Below are 21,238 nucleotides of genomic sequence, written 5' to 3' on the forward strand. Positions count from 1 at the left end.
TAAAAGGATTTTATCTGGAGAAGATCCATTCTTTTATTCTGTAGAACGTATAGCCCTCAGCTGTGTATAATATGAAGGTAGAATAGGCATCGGTGTTAGTTGAAGGCTTCCACAATAATGATTTCTTGAGTATGCACCTTCTTTTTCTAAACTGAGTTTTACTGAGTTCAGTATTATGGAGCGGCATGGGACAGCACTAACAGTTTTAACTTTGCATTGAATACTTATTTAGTCACTAACATTGCTACTTTTGAGGTTCTTTAAATTCTACCCTTATGTGTAGAAGCTTGTAACTTGTGCATAGGCTTACAGTTCGGACCTGGCGCTGTGAGGTGGTAGCAAAACCCAGAAAAATCTGTCATTCATAGGTATTTTGCCTTATTTATGTGTACTTGGTTAATACACATGATAGTTACAGCAGAAATATGATTCTTTAAGTTAGTTTAGCATCCATAGCTATCTGAGGGAAGAGAGAGAGAAAAAAATGCTTATCCTGTGTTTCAAAGTCTTGACTGCCTCACTACACAGAAGACATTTCTGGTATGATGTCTTTTTTTGCCTCCTTTACTGCTCATACCTTGATGTATACCGGTATCTGTAATCACAAACAGCACTTTACGGGATCATCACAAACTGCAGAGAGCATATAGCTTTGTTGAAATAGGGAACCAGGCTCAGTCCTACCACCAAATGCAGACTCAGACTTGCTGCCTCCACTTCAGTCAGGTGCTTGCTTCAAAATCTCTTCCTCTTTTACTTCTTATGCCTCCTGCCAATTACTGTGCTCCACATAAAGTAACTCATTAGATTTTTGAATATTTTTTTAACCTTATTTCACCCCACTCCACTTGTTTGCCCTATCCTAGGTTCTGACTCACATTGGCCATGGGGGAAGAAGCTTAAAATACCTCCAAATACTAGAGGCCCTCTAGACTGGACCATCGTGTTCATGTTTATGCATACGTAACTTCCTTTGTTGATTTGCAAAGTTTTAAAATTACTTTAAGAATTTGCCTCATATTTTCTCCAAAAATATGATTAATAGCTTAGATGAAGTGATCAAGATCTGCTGCTAATTGTTTTCTCTATTTGTGTATTTTTACTGCAAGAAGTAGCATCCAAGTTATTGGAGATGATCAGACTGGGGAGAAAAAAAGAGGTGTATTTTTCACTTGTGCATGTTTCTTTGATGTGGATGGTTGTGCCTGAGCTCCGGGGTTTGTTTTTGGTGGAGAGAGAGGGTGAGAGTATACCCAGCATGGCCCACTGTTGGTGTCATGAACCCAAATCTGTTTTGAAATAGCATTCTCATCTTACGCATTTATAGTTGGCCTGAGCATCCACCTGCCAAAAGGTGTGATATGCATTCTCCTGCTTTGTTTGCTTCTGCAATCAGGTCAGTCGGATGGGCTTGCTTTTGACAGCAGTATAGTCAGAGAGTGGGTTAAACTGGCAGGAACACAGGGTTAATGGTGTAGATCTTACAGGTATGGAGATCAGCTGCCTGAGTAGGGTGATCCTGCTTCTAATGCTTCCTGTGAGCCTGCAGTCATGCTCTTTCATCTTATGGTTGGTCAGCTCAAAGTGGTAAACAAGCAGAAAAAAAAATGGCAAAACCAGAATCATTCTGGGTTATATTTTTTAAAATCTCTGGTACACATCAGCATCAGATATTCTGTCAGTGGTGATGCAGGAGTATAAAGTACACAGGAGGAATGGGATGCCTACTTCTGTCACCTGCTAGCTTTTGGGTTGGTTTAACTGTAATCCTGGACTACATCCTGAGAGAAATGTCCATAAAAGTTCCAGCCTCTGTGTTAGGAAGATGTTTCTGGCATGGGAGAGGCCATTATGTCAGTTTGATCTGCTCAATGACAGCAGCCCAGAGATCAGTATGTTTTGAAACAAAACCTCTGTTTGAACTTTTGCATTCATCTCAGTTGGCATCCCTGCCCCTAGGATACAGAGTTATGACAGACGTCAGGTATGTCAATTCTAATTTCCCTAAGCCCTCATGTAGAGATACAGAGCTTGTCTGGCAATGCCAGTTTGCAGTTTCCACCTCCCTTGCTGCTGGCAGCTTCGTGCCACTGCAGTGCCCTGCCCTGTGGGTTGTGCTGGCTGAGCTGCTGGTTCTGACCAGTGTCCAAACTGCTCTGCAAGTGGTGCATTGGTGTAATTGAGAAAGGTGTCAGATGTCTTGCAGGGGGAAGAGTTGAGCACCTGGGAGGACAGAACAGAGGAAAAGGGGTAAATAGAATTCCTTAAACTTCCTTTCTTGCAGAAGTCTTTATATTGTAAAACTACAGTCTAAATTTCAAGACATTATTCTTGACATTCCTTTACTATAAGAAAGGATAGGGTTTCCCAGATGCCAGCTTACTTGACTGGCACAGAGAAGGAATCAGATTATTGCAGAAGTCAGAGAGATCCAGCTCTGGTGCTTGGCAGAGAAAGGGCCCCTAATCACATCCAGAATGCCAAGTACCTTTCTGTAGGTCAGCTCTGAAAGGGGGAAGGAGGAGATGATAGAAAGGCATCCAGAGCAGCAGAAACCCTCAGCTTCCAACTCTGCAAGGAGAACTCGGACTCTTCTTCAGTGGATTTTGCAGATCTCAGCTTACAGGGAGCAGAGCAGTGGTGGGAAGTCAGCCTCATAAGGGGAACAAAATGAGTTAGATACACAGAGACATGGAAAGTTTGAGGCCCCTCAGTGTATGTAGAAACTAAATCATACAATCACCTTGATGACCATCTCTGCACTTCAGTCATATCACTATGGTTAGTGCTTCTTCTATGGAGCTTTTCTCTTTTTCTGAGTATATTCTCAGTTTTCATCTCATAGGACTTTTGCATGCCTTCCTTTCAGCAATTTGTTTCCTACCTTTCCTGAATAGATTCCTACATAAAATTAATTTCAAAATATTTTGGATACCATTTGAGGTTTTCCACAGTGCTTGTTACAGTTTTCTCAAAACAGAAACCTTTGAAAAATGAAGACTTTAGAAAAACAAATTCTTTTTTTTTTTGCTTGCTTATATAATTTTTTTTTAACTTGTTGAACAGGTTCAGCAGGTACTATGTGTCGTCAGGGTATCCAGCTTGTGGAACCTGGCAAGAGAAAAAGGGATTTGACCACTTAGTGTGTTTGTTCTCCTGTAATTTGTTTCATTTATTTAAACTGGCATCAGAAGTTGATTTCTTGTGAGTGTACTGGATAGGGTAAGTCTTAGGAGATGGAAAATACTGTTGCTGTAGGAGGTGGCTCTATCATGTCAAAAAGTCTGTTCAAGAACAGTAACTCTTCTTTTTTATGAAGGGAAAAGAAGTGGAGTTTTTGCTTTCCAATCTTGAATGTTCACTTTACTCTTTGACATTCATAAGCTTTTAAGATCATCATAATTTAGAGAAACAGGTCTTAGCTTATGCAGCTAACTTTTCATTACTTGCTTGTGACATTGTTCTGGTAGTATTCTCTGAGGTTATTTCATAAGATTTATGTTAATAATAAATGTATAAATACAGTCTGCAGGCAGCAGTTCTGCTTCTCAGTCATTTTGGAGTTGAGACTCTTGAAGTTAAGGAACACTAATTTACCAGAAGTGGCAGTACAATTTCATATTATTTCTGAGTGCGGAGCCCCACCACTAGCTCAGCCTTTCTTAAGCCCCTGTCATGTCACTGGGGGAACAATTTCTCCTCTGGCTGTGTGATCCTGCCTTCTGTTAATAGCCCCTACTGGATTCTTCTTCTCCCTTTTCAGGTGGATGAGCATGTTGGTTTGTTTTACCATGGAGCTGATGGAAGATCAAAACTTAGTTGAAGTGGGACAAAAATATGCAAAAGAGATTTTAGTCTGCAAAATGCTTCTACCTGGGGCACTACTGACTTTAGGTGATTTAAATGAATCAAGAAAATGTGCCTTGCTTGAAGGAAAAAAGACACTTCTAAATCTGAGAGATTACTTTTCTTTCTTAGTATGCTAATAACATCTCAGAGCAGTATGTTGTATTTGAAACTACAGTGCTTCAATTTAAAAAATTAAATGACAGGAGCTAATATGACTTTCATGAATGACACAGTTTACTACAGGGGAAAAGATGAAGATGTTGGTAAGGGATGAAAGTGTCCTACCTTTCTTTGATGCATCTTACATAAGATACAGTAGTTCACAAGGGCTCTTTTGTCATGATTTTTTGCAACAGTTTTCTTTGTAGTATCTGATTAAATGTTATCTCTGGTTAAATGTTCGCTATTTGCTATTAAAACAGAGATTGCCTTTCATTAAAATAAGGTGCAAAGTGAATTACTGACAGATGAGAGGAACAGAATTGCACAGCTGCAATTCTTACAGCATATGAAAGACTAGTGAATGCCAGAAAATGAGTTATCTTCTGGCCTCCCATCTGCTGTGTTTGCTAAGCTTTGATTTCGAAATTAACATGTTGTGATATGTCTTAGTAAAAACTGATGTCAGTTTGCAAGGGCTGAAGTTATGAAATTGTGACCCTGTATACTAGGAAAACCTAGCATCCCAGTTTTCTCCCCAGAGAACTGAAAAGTTCCAAGCTACAAAGTGGTTAAACAATTGTGATATATCATTTGTAAGGCTAGTATGCTGAATCAAAAAGTCAAACAAAAAATACTTTCAAGCTAAATAAATATAGTTTAAAAGTTCCTATAAGAGAATATGAGAAATCATTATTCTTGAAGATAAGTTTTATGGCATTGTTGTACTTTAAAGATGTAAGGAAATTTGGTATGATTTCTTCTTCTCTTCAGTAAGAACAGGAAGTAAAAGAGGAACTGAAGTTATAAACATAGACTAATATTAGTAACATATATTTGATTAAATAAGAACTCATCTAGTACTGCATGTTTATGTGTCTCTTTTAAAAAGCAATACTTACCTGAGACTGTTCCCCTTTCAAGTTTTTTAATAGATGTTCATAACCATTGCAGGAATTCTGCCTGTGTGTTTTGTGGAAAGAACATGGTGAAAAGGCTTTTGTAATAATAAGGCAAAATCTCCAGTTGCATTTACTTTCTGCTCTCCTGTTTTACGTATTTAATCCTGTTTCATGTATTTAATCCTGTTTCATAACAAGCTGCTGTGACTTAGTTGAGGTATTAGTCTCCCAAATAACTCTCATCAAACTTTTGGACTAATTACTATTTTGTTTATATATAAGATTAATTTTCAGAAATGTGTGCTTTAGACATGTGAAGTACTTCAAAACAGTAATTAACTTTCAAGGAAACTTTCTTTCAAATGAATGAGAACCTCTTATCTATTTCCTGTAAGTTTGCCCATTGTGTTATTTATCTTAATAAAAGTCAGCTGGGAACTACATGGATTTTTCATTGAAGGGATTGCTAAAAGACTTTAAACATAGGGCATGAAAGCTTTCCTGTTACTCAAGTATCTGAATTAGAGTTTCTCAGATAAATCCCACAATTAAAGTGGAATGTAAATCTCATATTGGTCCCTATTAGAAGTATTTATTACAAAGTGATTGCAAGATACGAATCTTTCTGTGCATTCTATACTTGTATTAAATAATTCCCTGTCTAGATAAGCCCTGTAACTAGTTTGGTGTCCATTTGGTGTTCTGTGGGCCCCAACTGGGTTTGGTGGGATTAAATTTTTATAGATGACTGTGCAAGTCTCCTGGTGAGGAACAAGTCCAACCAATTCTGGTTTTAATTTTGCACTTCAATAATCAACATTTTACTGCCTTCATTCTGTCTTTCTCTATTCTCTTATTTCTGTTCCATTGCACCTTATTTTATTTCTGTTATGATTTTCCTCTTTGCCTGGATTTCCTTTTACAGAATGCTTAGGAGGCTACAAAAAAAATCTGGCAAATTAGTGGTAACGTTTAAGATAGAGTATTTGTGTTCCACAATCATATGGAATGCTTTAAATGTTACAGGTGTACTCAGATTGCCTAGAAAAGTACGTTGGTGTTTATCGCTATTGGCTTGTAACGGTGGGAAATGCTAAATGTCTTTACTGCTTTTAAGATTTGTTTTATAAATCTATGGAAGAATTAGGGATGTAGGGTCTCTCCAGTGGCAAGGGGCTTATCTTGTAGAAGAGAGGGGTGTTGAACAGAAATAAACTAATATTTTTTCTCATGGTTGGATCCTTTCAGTATTTTGCTGACATTGCTGACTGGCTGCAGTGGGAGTTTCTGTTAGTGCCCGTTTGCTACCGTGGGAAGAGGTGTGATCTGTAGGACACAGCTCTGCCAGGGTCAGTCTGAATCTGCCACCACGGGACTGCTGTCCCCAGAGCTGCCTGTTCCTCTGGAGACTCGCTCTTCTCTCTGTTTTCCTTGCAGTTCCTCATTTCACTGCCACATTCCATATTTGCAGAGCAGTGCTTCATCTCCAGCTCTGTTTCCTCCTGCACCAAATGAGTCCTGCTTGCCTGAGCCACAGCTCACCTTGGAAAAGGAGAAGTCTTAGTGGCGGTCTGCAGTGGAGGGTGTGTTTTTAATAGGGCCCTGCACTCAGTAGATACCAAGAGCTCTCCTGAGGTTTTGCATATACAGAGTCACAGCTGTTCTTCCATTTGGTTAACTGATAAATTTAGAATCTGCCCTGCAGGTGACCCAATGTGCATGTGAGTTTTACAGTCCACAACATTCAGTGCTTGCTCTTCTTAATGTGACTGAGCACATTTAAGTGTGCAGTGAGTGCAGTGGGATTTAGGGAAGAGGAAAGCTCAGACTCTGCTGTACACGCTTCTGTCTTTCCTCTTCCTGGTGAGAGGAACAGCAAAAAAGTTTTACCTCAATGATGAAGTGTGTTCTGAAGCTTTTTCAGAATGTACACTTGCCTTGGAATGTTCTTTAGCTGACAAACTAAATGGTTTTTCAAGTAAAGTCTTGTGCAGCTATTGCCATAAATACTCATATGATTTTTTTATGCATGAGATTTTTTTATTTTAATAATGGTTGTACTTTACTGCATTTGCATGCATTACTCCCTGTAGTTCTATATGGGAGCATTAAAAAGTCAAATCACTATTACTTCCTACATTTCTATTTTTGTCAGTAGCAAGATACATTCCAGTTATTGATAAACCTATTTCCTGCTCAGATTATAAATTACCATTTTCCACAAATGTGGTAAAAACTCCCTTAATGCCTATCTAAATGAAGTTCCCCCATTATGGGGATAAAAAGAGGAAACCTATCAATATTCCTTTGTGGGAAAGCATTTTCTGGCACATGCCAGATTTTTTAATCTTCAAGATTTCAATACAACTTGAACAAAATTTAATCCTTTATACAAAGGATGGACAGTAGAGATGTCCTCTGCCTACAGGAGAGCAGTAATTCTAGCTATTTATTTCAGAACACCTTTTCCTAAAAGGTCTATAGTAAGGACACTAAGCTCCAGAAATCCTTGAACCTTTATGGTTATATCATGGTTATATATTTGCATGTAATGACATTGAGGACCAAATGACGTAAACAGACACGAGCAGGCAGGTGCATATATTTACTAAAGAATGACTGCATAGGCTGGGTTTGACAGAAATCACTTGGATATTTATAAGCTGTCCACTTCAGCTTTGCTTCTATGCTGTCTCAGTAGACATCTCAAGTGTTTAGACTATCTCCCACATTGAAGCAAAAGCAAAGGTACCTTTTGGGGGATGGATATTAAACTGTTTCAGGATAAAGGTTTTTAAGTAGCACAACTTGAGCAAGAGATCTGGTATTCATCCTAGACCTCATGTCTGTTGCCAAGATAAGTAAAGTAAATGCTGTAAGCATTTAGAGAAGGAGAGGTTGGCAAATTTTCAGAGGTGATGTTGTAGGTCATCTTTTTTTTTTCCTAAGTCAATGACATTTGAAATTTTATAGGAAGTAAAAAATGCTGCCTTTCAGAGAAGCTGTTGAGAGGGATTTTGCCTGTGTAGACTTAGGAAAACGAGGAGCTGAAATATGCTCTATTTCCTAGGTGCGTCTGCAATTTGTTCTGTGTACCAATACCCAACCATATGTGCTTTTTACTGTGTTGTCTTGAAGTTATCAAGCTGGAAATTGCTGAACCCTGTTTTTCAGCATTCCATTAACTTCTGGGATCATAGACTGATTCAGGCTAAAAGGGATAGTAGCATATCATACAGTTCTGACCCTCTTCCTGCTGAAAGGAGGGTCAGAACTTGATACAAACCATGTTGCTTGGAGCACTGTCCCCTCATGTCTTGAAAGCTTCCATAAGGGGAGATTCCATAGCTCATCCATTCCAATGCTAAAGTTTCCTTAAGACTATTTTGAGTTTCATTTACTCAGCCTCCCTCTGGAGCCTGTCCTTTAAATCACATCGACACCCATGAACATCAAGGTGTAGCAAGCCACTTGTTGCCTTGAAAAAATGGTTCTCAAGACTCATTCAAAATCTGTTCTTGGTGTAGTCAGACCTTCATCCAGCTGTGTTCCCTACACTGCTTGTACTGCAGTGACTCATGTTAAGAATCAACTTCCTTAGCTGCCATTGCAACCCAGCCTTTTAAAGTGACAAACGCTAGCTGTGTCATCTAAGATCAGATTATCTTGCTGAATTGTCAGGTGCTGATTCTTAACATCATGGCATAGTCTGTCAGGGTACTTTAACAGTTAATGTATATCAGGCTCTTGCACATGATTAATTTTTTAGTGCATTTTCTGTCATACTGTAAATTTCTTGGTGGTATTTTTGTTGGTTTGTTCTTTGTTTTGTGAGATACAGGGTAGTCTTGCTTGAGCTAATGGCACAAATGGTATTCTGAAGGATATTACTGTTTTTTACAGGTGATTCTTACAGTATACCACCTTTCTGAATACCATTAATTCTTTTCTTCAAAACATAGTAGCTTTAAAGCGTCTTTGTCAAAATACTTCTGACTTTTTTGTTATCTTAAAAAATCAATGATGATGTGGCAATTTTAGTTCTTTATCTGAAATGGTGGTTTTTTTCATGCAATGCAGTCAAAATAGAGATTAAGGGAGAGATTGTAACTTTTTTTTCAAATTATTCTTTAAAAATCTTTATGTAAAAAACAGCTAGTCTATGCTTTAAGTACCCTTGCACTTTTCTGGAATCTTAATGCTGACTGCAAAGCTTGAGCTATTTTCTCTTTCTAGTATTTCTGCTCTGGAAAACAGTTTTACATAGAGCTTTATATGAATCTGAAGCCCCTGTCTCTGTTACCACCAGAGCATATGTCTAGGTTGCTCTCACAATCAGGAGTTGCAAAAGAACCAGACTGGTGCAGGATCAGTTTGATAATTCCCCTGTCATATTCCTGGGACTTAGAGATGCATGTTAGAGAAAATGTGCTGTACCGAGGTTGGGCATGTGAGTCTCACTGGCTTTGCTTCAGCACGGGCCATGCTCTGAGATGTTTGTACTGGGCTCTCCCTTCAGTGGCTTCAGGAAAGCAGTGCAGTATAGACGCACCAATGGACCCGGGCTGCTGTGTCTGAAAAGTTCTAGTGGTAAACCTGCAGCTGTGGGATTAAGTCTGCCATGTTCCACCATTTGGAAGAAGCTGGACTGGGGTTGGAAAGCATTGGTAGACTGGAGTTTACTTCATTGATTTGGGCACGTTTGCTGCACCTTTGGTTGTGTGATCTGTAGCATTGTTATCATATGGAATTTTCCACTACTCAGGATACCTTCATTCTCCCATTACATTAGATAGTGTGGAGTTGATACATGAGACAGTGGAGAGCTGATTGTATTCAGATCTTATTTATAGAGTGTTTTAAGGATATTTTGGAGAATTGAATGTGATAGGTGAGTAACAAGTCCTTGATACTGAATTGTTATGTGTAGGCCCAAGCAAATACCATAGATCAGGTTTATGTGTCAGTTGTCCCGATGAGAACTGAGCAATGTTTATATTACAGCCAGGAAATAATTGAAAGTGACTTGGTTTTGTTTTGGTTTTTAATAGAAGTGGAAGCATTGCAACACAAAGTGACTCCTGGGTTGAACAAAAGATGACAAGATGAGGAAGGCAAGGCTTGGGGAAAAGAGTGATGAAGCTTGATTCATTTTTTACATTACTTTTAAAATTTGCTGTCAGATGAGAAATGTGTATCATAGCTTTAAAGAAATATTTCCTTATTTACAAATTGCAAATATAATACCTTTGTGAATCAAGTATCCTGTTTCAGTATAATAGCTCTTCATTTGCAGATAGATCCTTAATGTATACAGCGTTTAAAGATGAATGACAGTGAATAATTCAGGTAAATACTGTGTAGGGGGCTGTCTTTCTTATTTAAATACCTTACTGCAGTTAAAAAATTTTGTCATCTATCTGGGCATAAGATTTTGAATTAGTGTTTACATATTTGCCCTTAGCTGAACTCTTACAAGATTTTATTATTCAGAGTAACAGGTGAATGTTTTATGTTCTAAACTGCTTAAAGTAAAAATCTGCTGAAAATCTAAGCCATCTGTCTCAAACAAGCAAACAAGACACCTTCATCTCCCTATGGAATCAAATAAAAACATCAGGCAGGTAAAGGGTTTACTGAAGAAAAAGGGTAGAATGGTCTGCTCTTGATTAATTGCAAGCAAACAATAATAAGAAAGAAAGGATGTCCTAACAGCCTTTTGGTTTCACAAATTACATTTTAAGCATGAACAATTCTATTGATCGTTTTCTTTGAGGCACAAACTGTAAACAGTCACTTAATAGTATCTCTAGGGTGAATGAGCCTTATTGGATTAAGTAATGGGAATATTCCATTGCACCTTTTTTCTGTTCAATGCTCAGTTTTTATTTGCCTTTCCTTTTACCTTGTTACAGTCCTTATTCAATAATCTATCCACACCTGATAAAGTTGTTAATCCTATGCTCTGCAGAGCTGTCACATGCTGCTAAACATCAGGTGAGAATTATGCAGATTTTGAATTTTTAAAATTCTAATAGAATGACAGTTTGGTATGAATAATTTGGTAGGCTAAAACCAAGGTGAATTAAAATATGTAGCATATCTCTGAACTTACTGAGTTATGGTTTAATAGAAAACTGCAACAAAATATTTCATGTAAACCATATAAATAATTTTACATTCTTTTAATACATGAAATAACAACAGTATGTTTTATCATGATAGGCTGGTCATTAGGGCCATGGGATGATGCAGCCAGTAGTGGTAAGGCATCAGGCTCTTGATGAATGTTTACTGTGGATCCAAAAATGACACTGTGAAGCTGGGGCTGGTGGAAAGTATCTCCTTGCTGAGGCTATTGTACATTATCATGTATCATGTTTCTTCAGTATCGGTGAAATGAGTCACTAATTGAACGATGGAAGTCTCGTCTGACCCAGAAAAAAAGGAGTGCATCACTGTACTATGCTGCATCCTCCTGGGTTACTGTTGAGAGGGCACTCTTAATCTTCTCAATTCTGTATACTCTTGGAGAATATAACAGTGAAAGATTAATGTTAATTCATATTTCTTTAACCCAATACAAAATGAATTATTTTACTATTTATTAATCACTTAGAGAGTGTATTTGGAATCATGTTTTACTTGTTGGTTTCAAAAAATGAAATATGTAACTAGTAGCTTGCAATAGTTTAAGTTTTGCTCTGCTTTTTAAAAGTAGGAATCTCTTAATCTCTTACCTCTAACAATGTTACTAGTTCATTATAAAGCATTCTTTGATATATAAGTTTTAACAAGACTAAAGTTGACTTTTAATTTTGTGAAAGAATTAAATTAAGGGATTTTTCATTGGCTGATTGTTAGGCTAATACACATCAGTCCCAGATGGGGAGCTTCAGTTGAAGTGTTAGAAGCCAAAATCAGAAAACCACAAACACATTGGTTTGGGTTTGGATTTTTGGGGATGATGCAAACCATGACTGTGATTGGGTGTACGCTGTGAGTGAAATATGAAGGGTAAAATTGTACTCCTAAGGGCATTTAGGACCATGCTCCTCCCAAAAAAGGTGGGGTTTTCTTCCTCTCTGTACCTGTGTTTGTGCTGCCTCCCTTTCACTGGTCCTGGTGTTTGTGGAGCTGTGTGGTAGGTCACATCAGCTCACTGAGGAGCTGGAGCTAACTCCTCAAACAAAACTCAATTATCTGAAATGGGATGAGATGGTTAGAATGTGTCATCTAAGGGTATTTGTGGGTGTTTGTGTTACGTAGATGCTTCCATTAAATCAGTCTGGTGACAGTTAAGGATTTCTTAGATGAAAATCAAAGTTGGAAATGGTATGGAGCTGAATAAGTTGAAAAGTGGTTTAGAGATGGGGTAGAGACCCCAAAGACTTGTGTTGGGGTTTTTCTCAATTTTAGGCTTGAAGCCTGCAGTTCCTGGCTTTGATAGCATAAAGGTACTGTCATGTTTTGCTTAGTGTGACACTTTATTGGCACTTTTGTATAGCTGGTGGCCACAAACCAAACAGGGAGTGTCTGGTAAGCGGTGTGTTTTCAGAGGATCCTGGAGGGGGGAGTTTTACAAACTGCAGTTTCACCTCCTTCAGTGTCAGAACTGATTATAGCAGTCCTGTAGATGTGGTACGTGGCAGATCCTTCTGAGATGACTGTAGTGCAGGTGATAATCTTGATTTTTCATTAATACCAGTTTCCCAGTGTAGTTTACTGCAGGTCTTAACAAGTATTTGCCCCAGCTCTGTGGGGTATGGAAAAGCTAGTGTTGGGACTTATTTTTATTCATGTTTGACTACTACTTTGGTTAATAATTTAAAAAATAAAATATAACAAGATAAGGGTCAAATAAGACAGTATTAAGCTGCCTTACAGACTTCCTTAATCTGTTCCTCTTTCCCATTATCCATTCCTGCCTTTACCAGTTTATCTGTATATGGTAAATGAGATGTACTGTAACACACCTGTTGGAAATCACTCTTTTGCTTTAGCTTTTACCAGATTCGTGCATCTATGAAAATTCCTCCAAGAATTCCACACATATTGGAAGCTAGTTTGTTACATGGAACTGGTAAGTGTAAAAACTTTTCAGTAAATTAGGTCATTATCTTGCCTTGCTAATTGAGGAATTACACTTTTTGTTATAAATTTTTAGAACTAGTACAGAAGTGATTTTAATTTTGTTACTAACACAATGCAGATATATCTTGTTCTTAACAACAGGACTTAAAAGTTGATTACAGAATTTGTGTTACTGTTTTTCATCTGTTGATTGTCTCTGCTGGTAACAGAACACGGTGATTCCTTTATATGAATGTCTTCTGTTTTTTTCCACTGACCAGCTCAGTCTTCTCCATGTTTCAGGCTAAGATGACCAAGGGCAGATCTAAGTAGATATCTGAAAGCAATGGAGAATTTCAGATACAGACTCTTACACAGATTGATAAGCCCATTCTTTTTCTAAAAAGAACACTTTGAAAGGATGCAGTTTTCAAACTTAATCTGTTGTTCTCTAGTGGTACACTTGAAAATTGATTTAACCTCCTGAACAGATTTTCCTTATCTTTTTTCTTTTTAAAGCCTGTAATTCACTTTTGATTTCTGTGTCCATGCAAACTAAATCCAGAGAAACCTGTTGGGGCTCACCTAATTCTGTGTAGGCCATACCTCAGCATGGTGTAAAAATGTGAAAAGTAAAGAATTAATTAAGTTTTCAAATCAAATGTTATGTGGAATTACGGGAATTTCAAGAAAGAAAAACCTGATACAGTCTGAGAAAATGTAACTGAATGTAGTCTGATAGGATGTAACTGAATCTGAATTTTTGAGGCTACTTTGAAAGTAGCTCTGAGTACAGCAACAATGTAGATACTGAGTTTTGATCAAGCTTCCTATATATTTCTTGGATTTTTATGAAATAAATGAATAGTTCTGATGAGCCAAGATTACTCCACTTCAAAGGCAAGTTTAATGTAGTTTAGAGAATTTGGGTCTGGTAAACATCCTTTAGTAAAACACACTTTTTGAGAAGTGACACTGAATAATATGATTGATAGTGCTGGAAAAAGGAGTTTTTCCATTTCATGGAACATGGAACCATCAAAAATATATTTTTGAATGGTCTTAGGTTATTTTTTCAGAAAGCTGCAGTCTTGTTAGCAAATTGTGGCATGTGTTAGCTCTTGTTTCCTGTTACTAGGCATAAAGGGTATAAACATTAAGACTGCAGTTTGGTGTGAGTTTAGATCAGCAGTTCTGACAAGATAAAAAAAAGCAGCACTTGATTCCCCTAGCCACTCTGTCTTACTCTCGTATTGCTCTGTGTGTTGTTGACACAAATGTTTGATTTGGTCTGGAAACTCAGCTGGGGAACTCATTCAGCTGACAAGCAGCTGTTTTACAAAAAACCCAAACCCCTTCAAACCCAAAAACTGGAGCCCTTTTTTGATCAGTTTCTCAGTTTTGTTTTTCAGGTAGTTACTGATAATGATTGTCCCACAACAAAGCAGAAGGAAGGGTACAGGCTGGTCAGTGAAAGGGGGTTAGTTTGTCCTTCTTGTGGACATGGTAGTGCTAGGTCTTGCCAAGAACCTCTGCTTTCCATTTCCATTTAGCCACTTGCTTGATTTAGCAGAGCTAGATGCTGTAGGCTCTCGTGCAGCCCTCCTGCTCTAGGAGGAGAATAGCTGATAGCAATTCTGAGACTGCTGCTGTGTATAGAAAATAGCTGCTATTGGTCTCAGCACAGCACAGTGCTGATTCACTGTGTGAAAATGTTGCTTGCTGGCCACAGAGGAGGCTGATCAGGATCCCCACTCTTGGGAATGGTGTCCTGTATTCATCAGGTGCTTCTTTCTGTACTTCCCTCTCTTTTCAGTCTTTCTCATACTTGCCTATTCTAAATCCTATTTGCTTTGTCATGTCATGATTTCCCCACTCCTGTCCAAGTAATTTTGCCTACTTCTAGCTCTCCCTGGACTCTGCACAAGTCATCTGCAGTTTCTTTACGTTGGCTCTGTTTTCCCCTCTTCTACAGACCATTAGTTTGATCTCTCTCCTCCTTTTATTTTCCCAAGTCAAATACACTATCTTAAGTTTTTCCTTTTTTCAGTTCATTTTTACCTCCTTTCACTCCTTGCCCAGCTCTTCATGCAGTCCTTCATTAATTTAAATAAGGGTTTTTTTCCATTTCTATTTCCCACATCTTTTAGTAGCTCATGAGAACTGCTTGGGACGCAGCATGAGTGTCATTACAGATATGATAAGGCAATTCACTTGCTTTAGCTCCAGTCTCGTGAAGGTCTTTTATTATTCTTGTAATTTAAAAGAAGATGTAGTTGTGCTGCAGAAAATGAAAAGAAAAACATATGTATTTTTAGCCTTTATGAGGTTGTTTCAGATTTGAGGATGTTCTGAATTCCTCCTTCTCTCAAAAATTCATGGCTGGTTTTCAGAGGAAAAAAAAAAGGGGAGGAAAAAACAGCAAAGGCAGGGTAGGAAGGAATGAGATGTCTGGTTTTATGATGCAAGAGTAAATTATCTTGTAAAGTATAAATCAATAAATATATATATGTAAATAGATATCTAGTAAATTTATATGCAAGAGTAATAAATATGTAAGAGGAAATATGTAATTTATATGCAAGAGTAAAAAAAATCCCCCTTTTTTTCTCTTCTATTGTGGAAACGGCCTTTTGTGTGGATAGAAGCTTAGGAATAGTCCTGGCCAGTCAGTCCATCATTGATTTAAAAGACAGCAGTTCTGCCTTGATGACCCCACATTTGTGGGACCTTGCTCCCCATGTGGAAGTGGCTCAGCCTGTTCCTGACTCAGCTTTTGCTCTGCAGCTCCTCTCTCCCTTCTGGGGGTGCCGGTTTGTGTTACGCTGAGGTCAGCAGAGCTGGTGGCTGTAATTCAGGGTTGGACACTGCAGAGGAAGTGGGACCTCAGCCATTTGTCTCCATTACTTCTTTTGTTTCAGACAGGAGTGGGAGATCCCTTTTGCTGATGCTGTGCAGTTATATCAGATTATGTGCCAAGTGAAACCATACCTGCTCTGCCCTTCAGCTGTAACAGATGACACAGATGGATGTAAGCTGAAAGTGGCATTATTCATAGGGGAATTACACTGTAATGATTCAGCCTTTGTAAGCACTTTGTCCAGGACACCTAAACTGATGATATGTATGAAAACACTTCAGCAAAACCCAGTATTTGTACATTTTTGAAGAGAAGTTGAATTAAGATGTTACTAAGAGTGGGAATGTTTGCCAAGGGCAGTAATATTCTATCAGAGGCCCCAAAGCTGTAGACTGCAAACTTCAGAATTTTTTTTTCCTCTTGTGGATTCCTTTGAAGTAGTTTATTAAGAAGAATCAAAAGAATTTTAAAAAATCTTTGGCACCCTCATTTACACAATTTCTAAGACATTTTGTCTTGGAAGACATTGATGTTATTGAGCCATTTTTTAAGAGGAGTTGTAAGTGTCAATATTTCTTTTACTTCTGTTCTTCCAAGTTCCAACTTCTTTTAGGTTTTTTTCAGAGGATAGTACCCATTGTGAGATACTTCCTGTGTGATAATCCTTTGCTATTATGACAAATATTTCCTCAATTACTATTTTAAATCATTCCCTTTCTCATTTCTTCTTTAAGTCTTTTAACTCTTTTTTCCAGCAAAAGATTTCCCAACCATTTATCACATTTTCTGAGCTCTTTGTGATGAGTAGCCTTTGAAGTGTCATATTTCATATGCAGTGCCAGGTTCAGATGATAAGCTCAGAATTAGTTTGGCCTGAGTAGGATGCAAAGATCTTGAAAGAAAGAACAAACAATCTCTGTTCTTGATTGATTCACTGGAGTGGTATATGTCAGTTAACCTCTTGGCCTCATCTGTAGGTAATTTTGTTTTCAGTGTGGTTAAAACCTGCAAATTAACATGAATGCTAGATGAAACAAGACAGAATTCAGGATTTTATTGCAATTTTTGATGCCTAGAATGTCTCCAGTTTGTAACAAAGCAAAAATTCTTTAGAACTTATATTAAAAGCAAATTATATTAAAAATACTGATAGTGTTTCTTGGAAACAAAATGTACCCCTTCAAACTTCATTAGTTGCTGACTGAATAGAAAAACACTTACATTACTGATGTTGTTGCAGTTTTAATAGTAATCATGAAACTGATGGAAATGATAGTTCCACTTATTAGCTGCTCTGAGTTTTCCAGTTATATTAATACTTGTTTCTCTCTTTAGGTGCAACAGATCTTGCCTTTCCTGCTTCAGTCCATGACAATATAGTTTGCAGTAAAACATTTCAGATTCTTTACAAAAATGAGGAAGTTTCTGTGAATGATGTGATGATTTTCAAAATAAAAATGCTGTTAGATGAGAGGAAGGTAATCTGCTGTTCAAATTTACTACATTCAGATAATTTAGTCTTTGTTATATACAATTTGAATTAGTACAAATAAGAGACCTGAAAGATTTCATGCTTCTACAATTTCTTTGTAGATTGAGGAGTCGCTTAATGAAATGAATTTTCTGCTAACATTAGATTTACACTTCACGGATACAGACTACTCGTAAGTTTAAATATAGAAGCTTTTGTTAAAGCAAGAATATATGTTAACCCTTTAATCTGTTTAAATCTGTATTATTTATAGGTGTAGTGTGTTTACATTAGACATAAATGATGGTAAAAAATAAATTTAATGCTGAAGTCTATTAAGATTTCATAACTTGTCTCATTCTATTTTTTTTTCCTCTGGGGAAGATGCCATTATGTTCCAAAGTATAAACTTATGATAAATTGCTGTTTGAGTCAGTTATTAATAACTTGCACTTTAAATATGATTCTTCTAATTGTATGTTGTTCTGTCGATTTCTTTTTAGACCGGATGACCTGAGCACACTACAGCCAATTAGTAGCCGAACTTTAAAGTTGCACTTTAACCTACACCAGGGCCTTCATCATTATGTCAATGTTATGTTTGATTACTTCCACCTTTCTGTCATATCAGTTATAGTCCATGCTTCTTTGGTTGCTCTGCATCAGCCATTGATAAGGTAATCTCTCACTAATAAAATGCAAATAAATTCTTGAATGTCGGAATTGAAATGTTATAAAACCAGAATAATTAGGAAGGAATTAAATCTATGGACAGTATTGTTTTCTGTGATGATTTTAGAATTCAGGGCCCAGAGGGATGAGGAACTTTTTGTTTTTAGAATTATCTGAAACAATTTTTGAGGGTTTTTTTAATTAGAAATAAGGGTGTGTAGTGTAGAAGAGAGAGAATGCCCAAGGCCAGAGAAGTGGAGGAATGTATAAATATCTATATTTATATGTGTATATTTATATGTATAAATATTTATGATTTTTTTTAATCAGGAAGATCTGCTGCACACTCTACACAGTGACTGAAATAGCTGCTGTTAATAGAAAAAGGGTCCTTTCCATGAACTATCTTCACACTTTTCAGTTACTACTGGAATGGCAGTGATGTCTGCAAATGATATATTTACCATTTTATTCAGTAAATAGAACTGGAGAATTAACTTTTCTCTTTAAAAAAGATTTTGGCTATTTTTTGCTGGAGCCTTTTAATTTCATCTACTTGTGTAAACCTTTGCAATCTCTGTTTCTTTTGCATCTCTCTCTGTGTGAAAAAGGATTGTACAGTCATTTACACATATACAGTGTTCTTTGCACACCTTTTCTTTAGCATATCTATCTTTTCCTTCTTTCATAGTCTCCAAATACTCCATGCTACTGCCCTCAAGTTTCCTCATATTCAAGGCCAGTCTGTGCCATAAATGCCCAGACCTCTAGCTTCAGGTATTCCCAGTCCTTGTGCCTGTCTTCGCATCATGGAAAGCACTATCTCTGTGTATGTTAGACAGCTGTTCTGTGCTGTAGGGCAGTGCTGGTCTGGAGGATTCAGCTGACTTTCATGGGGTTTTTGTCCTTTTTTTTTCCCCCTGCAAGTTGGTTTGAATTGTTTTGGTAATGTGTTTTAGGCATGGTTATATAGTAAATGAACTAACACATCTGAAGAGATGGCACAACTTTATTTGGGAGAGAAACAAGTACTGAGAAGGTGGGAATTGTTGTTGTTGTTGAAGACATAATCTGATAAATGCACTTAAATGCACTTTTTAGTACACTTAAAGTAGCATCATGTATGTACAATGTACACGGTCACACTGTCTCACAAGTGAGATTCAGGCATTTAACGTATATTAATCATTTGTTGTTAGAAAGTGAAAAACAGGTTTTGATGCTAATTTTTATTCAGAAACATATTTGTCCCTACTGACCTTTTTAAAAAGTTGCAGTAAATGTGAAGGGTTTTCTATGCATTTTTCCTCAGTTTCTGGCTTTTCAAGTGATGATACAGTAATGCTATTTAATTTTAAACCTCAGCTTGATACAGTTTGTGTAAGGAGATACTGAAACAAAACAGCATCTTCTATGCTGCTTTTGTTATCTTGAGAGTAGGGTGTTGCTGTGTCCACAAAATTATTTTAATTATTCAAGTTGTCCTTTATGATGGGAAGAGGAAGAAACTTTAGAATTTACAGTGTTTTATTTCAGTTGAGCTCCCCCATGTAGCAAATATTTGATGGTTGTGTATCCAAATCTGGCTCGCTTTTCTGGAACACTTCTCTTTGAAAAACCTGAGAATTACAGATGTCACTCCTCTTTGTCCTTTGGGCTTTCATGGGTGACAGTTTGGTCATCTGTTTGGATCATGCTCACGTTATTGGCACCTCTTCCTTTCCTAGGGGTGGTCATCACTTTTTGAGTGTTTTCTTCTTCTGAGTAGCATTCAGATTCACCTTCTGTTGGGAACAACCAGTGTTAACACTTCCCTTGAAAGAGAAGATAATTCTACTTGGGTACAGCCCTGTATAATCTACACTTTTCTTTAACCTGTAATTGTTAATTTCTGCCTGTTATCTAACAGGCCCTGCTTTCTGCATTCATTCATTTTTCATTCATCTTTCTTAGTTTTTTTCACAAGGCTACTGTTGCAGGATACTCTGTTCTTCCAGGAGTTCAGGATAGGATCTCCTCTTCAGCAGGCAGAGGTTAGGCATCCTTTAGGAAAACAGCAATGTCAGTTTGTGTAACAGCTTTGAACTTCCTGCTACTGCTTCACTTTTAAGAGGTTAAGTTCTCACAGCAAAATACACAGAAAATGAGTACCTTATACCTGTTATAGTTCAAAATTTATCTTTCTGGCTTAAACTTTCAGGAATATTGTTTTAATTAATTGAAGTTTGCATTGGAAGTAATGAGGAACAGTATGTTCAGATTATCAGTTCATTTGTGCTTTTTGCAGTTTTCCTCGCCCCGTGAAGAATACGTGGTTGAACAGGAATGCACCAGCACAAAACAGGGACTCTGTGATTCCTTCTCTTGAAAGTGTGGTCTTTGGCAATAACTACACAAAACAATTATCAGCAGACGTAAGATTAAATATCAGTTTAAAATTTTATTTGTATTCTGTGGGGAGGTGTGAATTTTATCTTTTCTGCAGGAATATTATTTGATAAAGAATGGATTCTGTTAAAGTTGTTTTGGGGTGGCATGTGAAAAGGGAAATGAGAAAAAAGACTTTTGTTCCAAAAGACTATGTTACCTGCTTCAGGAATGTGCATATGGGAAGCTTACAATATTAAGTGTTTGACCTCCTTTTTTAATGTCTCACAATCCATTGAAAATCACAAAAATCAAGTTGGTGAAAAGAGGCAATTGCTTATCTTTTTAGTCACTCTGCTAACACTTCATTTATTATACAAAATTAATATGTGCCTTTTTTTATTCTAGGGTTGCAGTTTTGTTGTTTCAGAGTCTTTCCTCAGCCATGCTTATAATTTCCACTATACACTTTGTGCCACTTTGCTGCTTGCTTTCAAAGGGTTACATAGATATTTCATTACAATCACCAAGGATCTCCCCTCTTCTCACCGAATTGAACTGGGTATGTTCAATTTCATAAAACTTTTCACTTTCTTGTGAATGTTTATAAGACCTCTTCGAGATTAAACTGTCATTGATGGCATATCTCTTACATCTAAAATGTTTTTTGCTTAAACTGATCTGAAATTTAATAACTGAAGAAAAACAAAGGAACAACTACTATCTCATCTCTAATAAAATAAGGAGATAACAGCCTTAATCTATGGAAATATACATTTTTCTTCTTGGTCTTGATTTGCTCTTATTTCAAATCACTGTGTTTAGTGCTGAGAAAGTTAGAGAAGCTCCTAATCCAAGTAGCACACTGCACTTTGTTTGTTATAA

The 21,238-nt window shown here is 37.2% G+C and overlaps 1 protein-coding gene across 4 annotated transcripts in view; it reads left to right on the forward strand.

The window, feature by feature from the left end:
* FAM135A (family with sequence similarity 135 member A) overlaps positions 1-21,238 on the forward strand; it is an 80,085-nt gene that overhangs the window by 25,738 nt on the left and 33,109 nt on the right. For all 4 annotated transcript variants that reach the window (XM_084203328.1, XM_084203331.1, XM_084203330.1 and 1 more), the window contains 6 exons: positions 12,914-12,993; positions 17,179-17,321; positions 17,437-17,507; positions 17,818-17,991; positions 20,274-20,400; positions 20,762-20,915. In XM_084203328.1, the coding sequence (XP_084059454.1) occupies positions 12,914-12,993; positions 17,179-17,321; positions 17,437-17,507; positions 17,818-17,991; positions 20,274-20,400; positions 20,762-20,915 (749 nt within the window). The remainder of the gene's footprint in view (positions 1-12,913; positions 12,994-17,178; positions 17,322-17,436; positions 17,508-17,817; positions 17,992-20,273; positions 20,401-20,761; positions 20,916-21,238) is intronic.

The sequence above is a fragment of the Fringilla coelebs genome, assembly GCF_963513975.1.
Source record: "Fringilla coelebs genome assembly, chromosome: 3".
In the NCBI taxonomy this organism is placed as follows: Eukaryota; Metazoa; Chordata; class Aves; order Passeriformes; family Fringillidae; genus Fringilla; species Fringilla coelebs.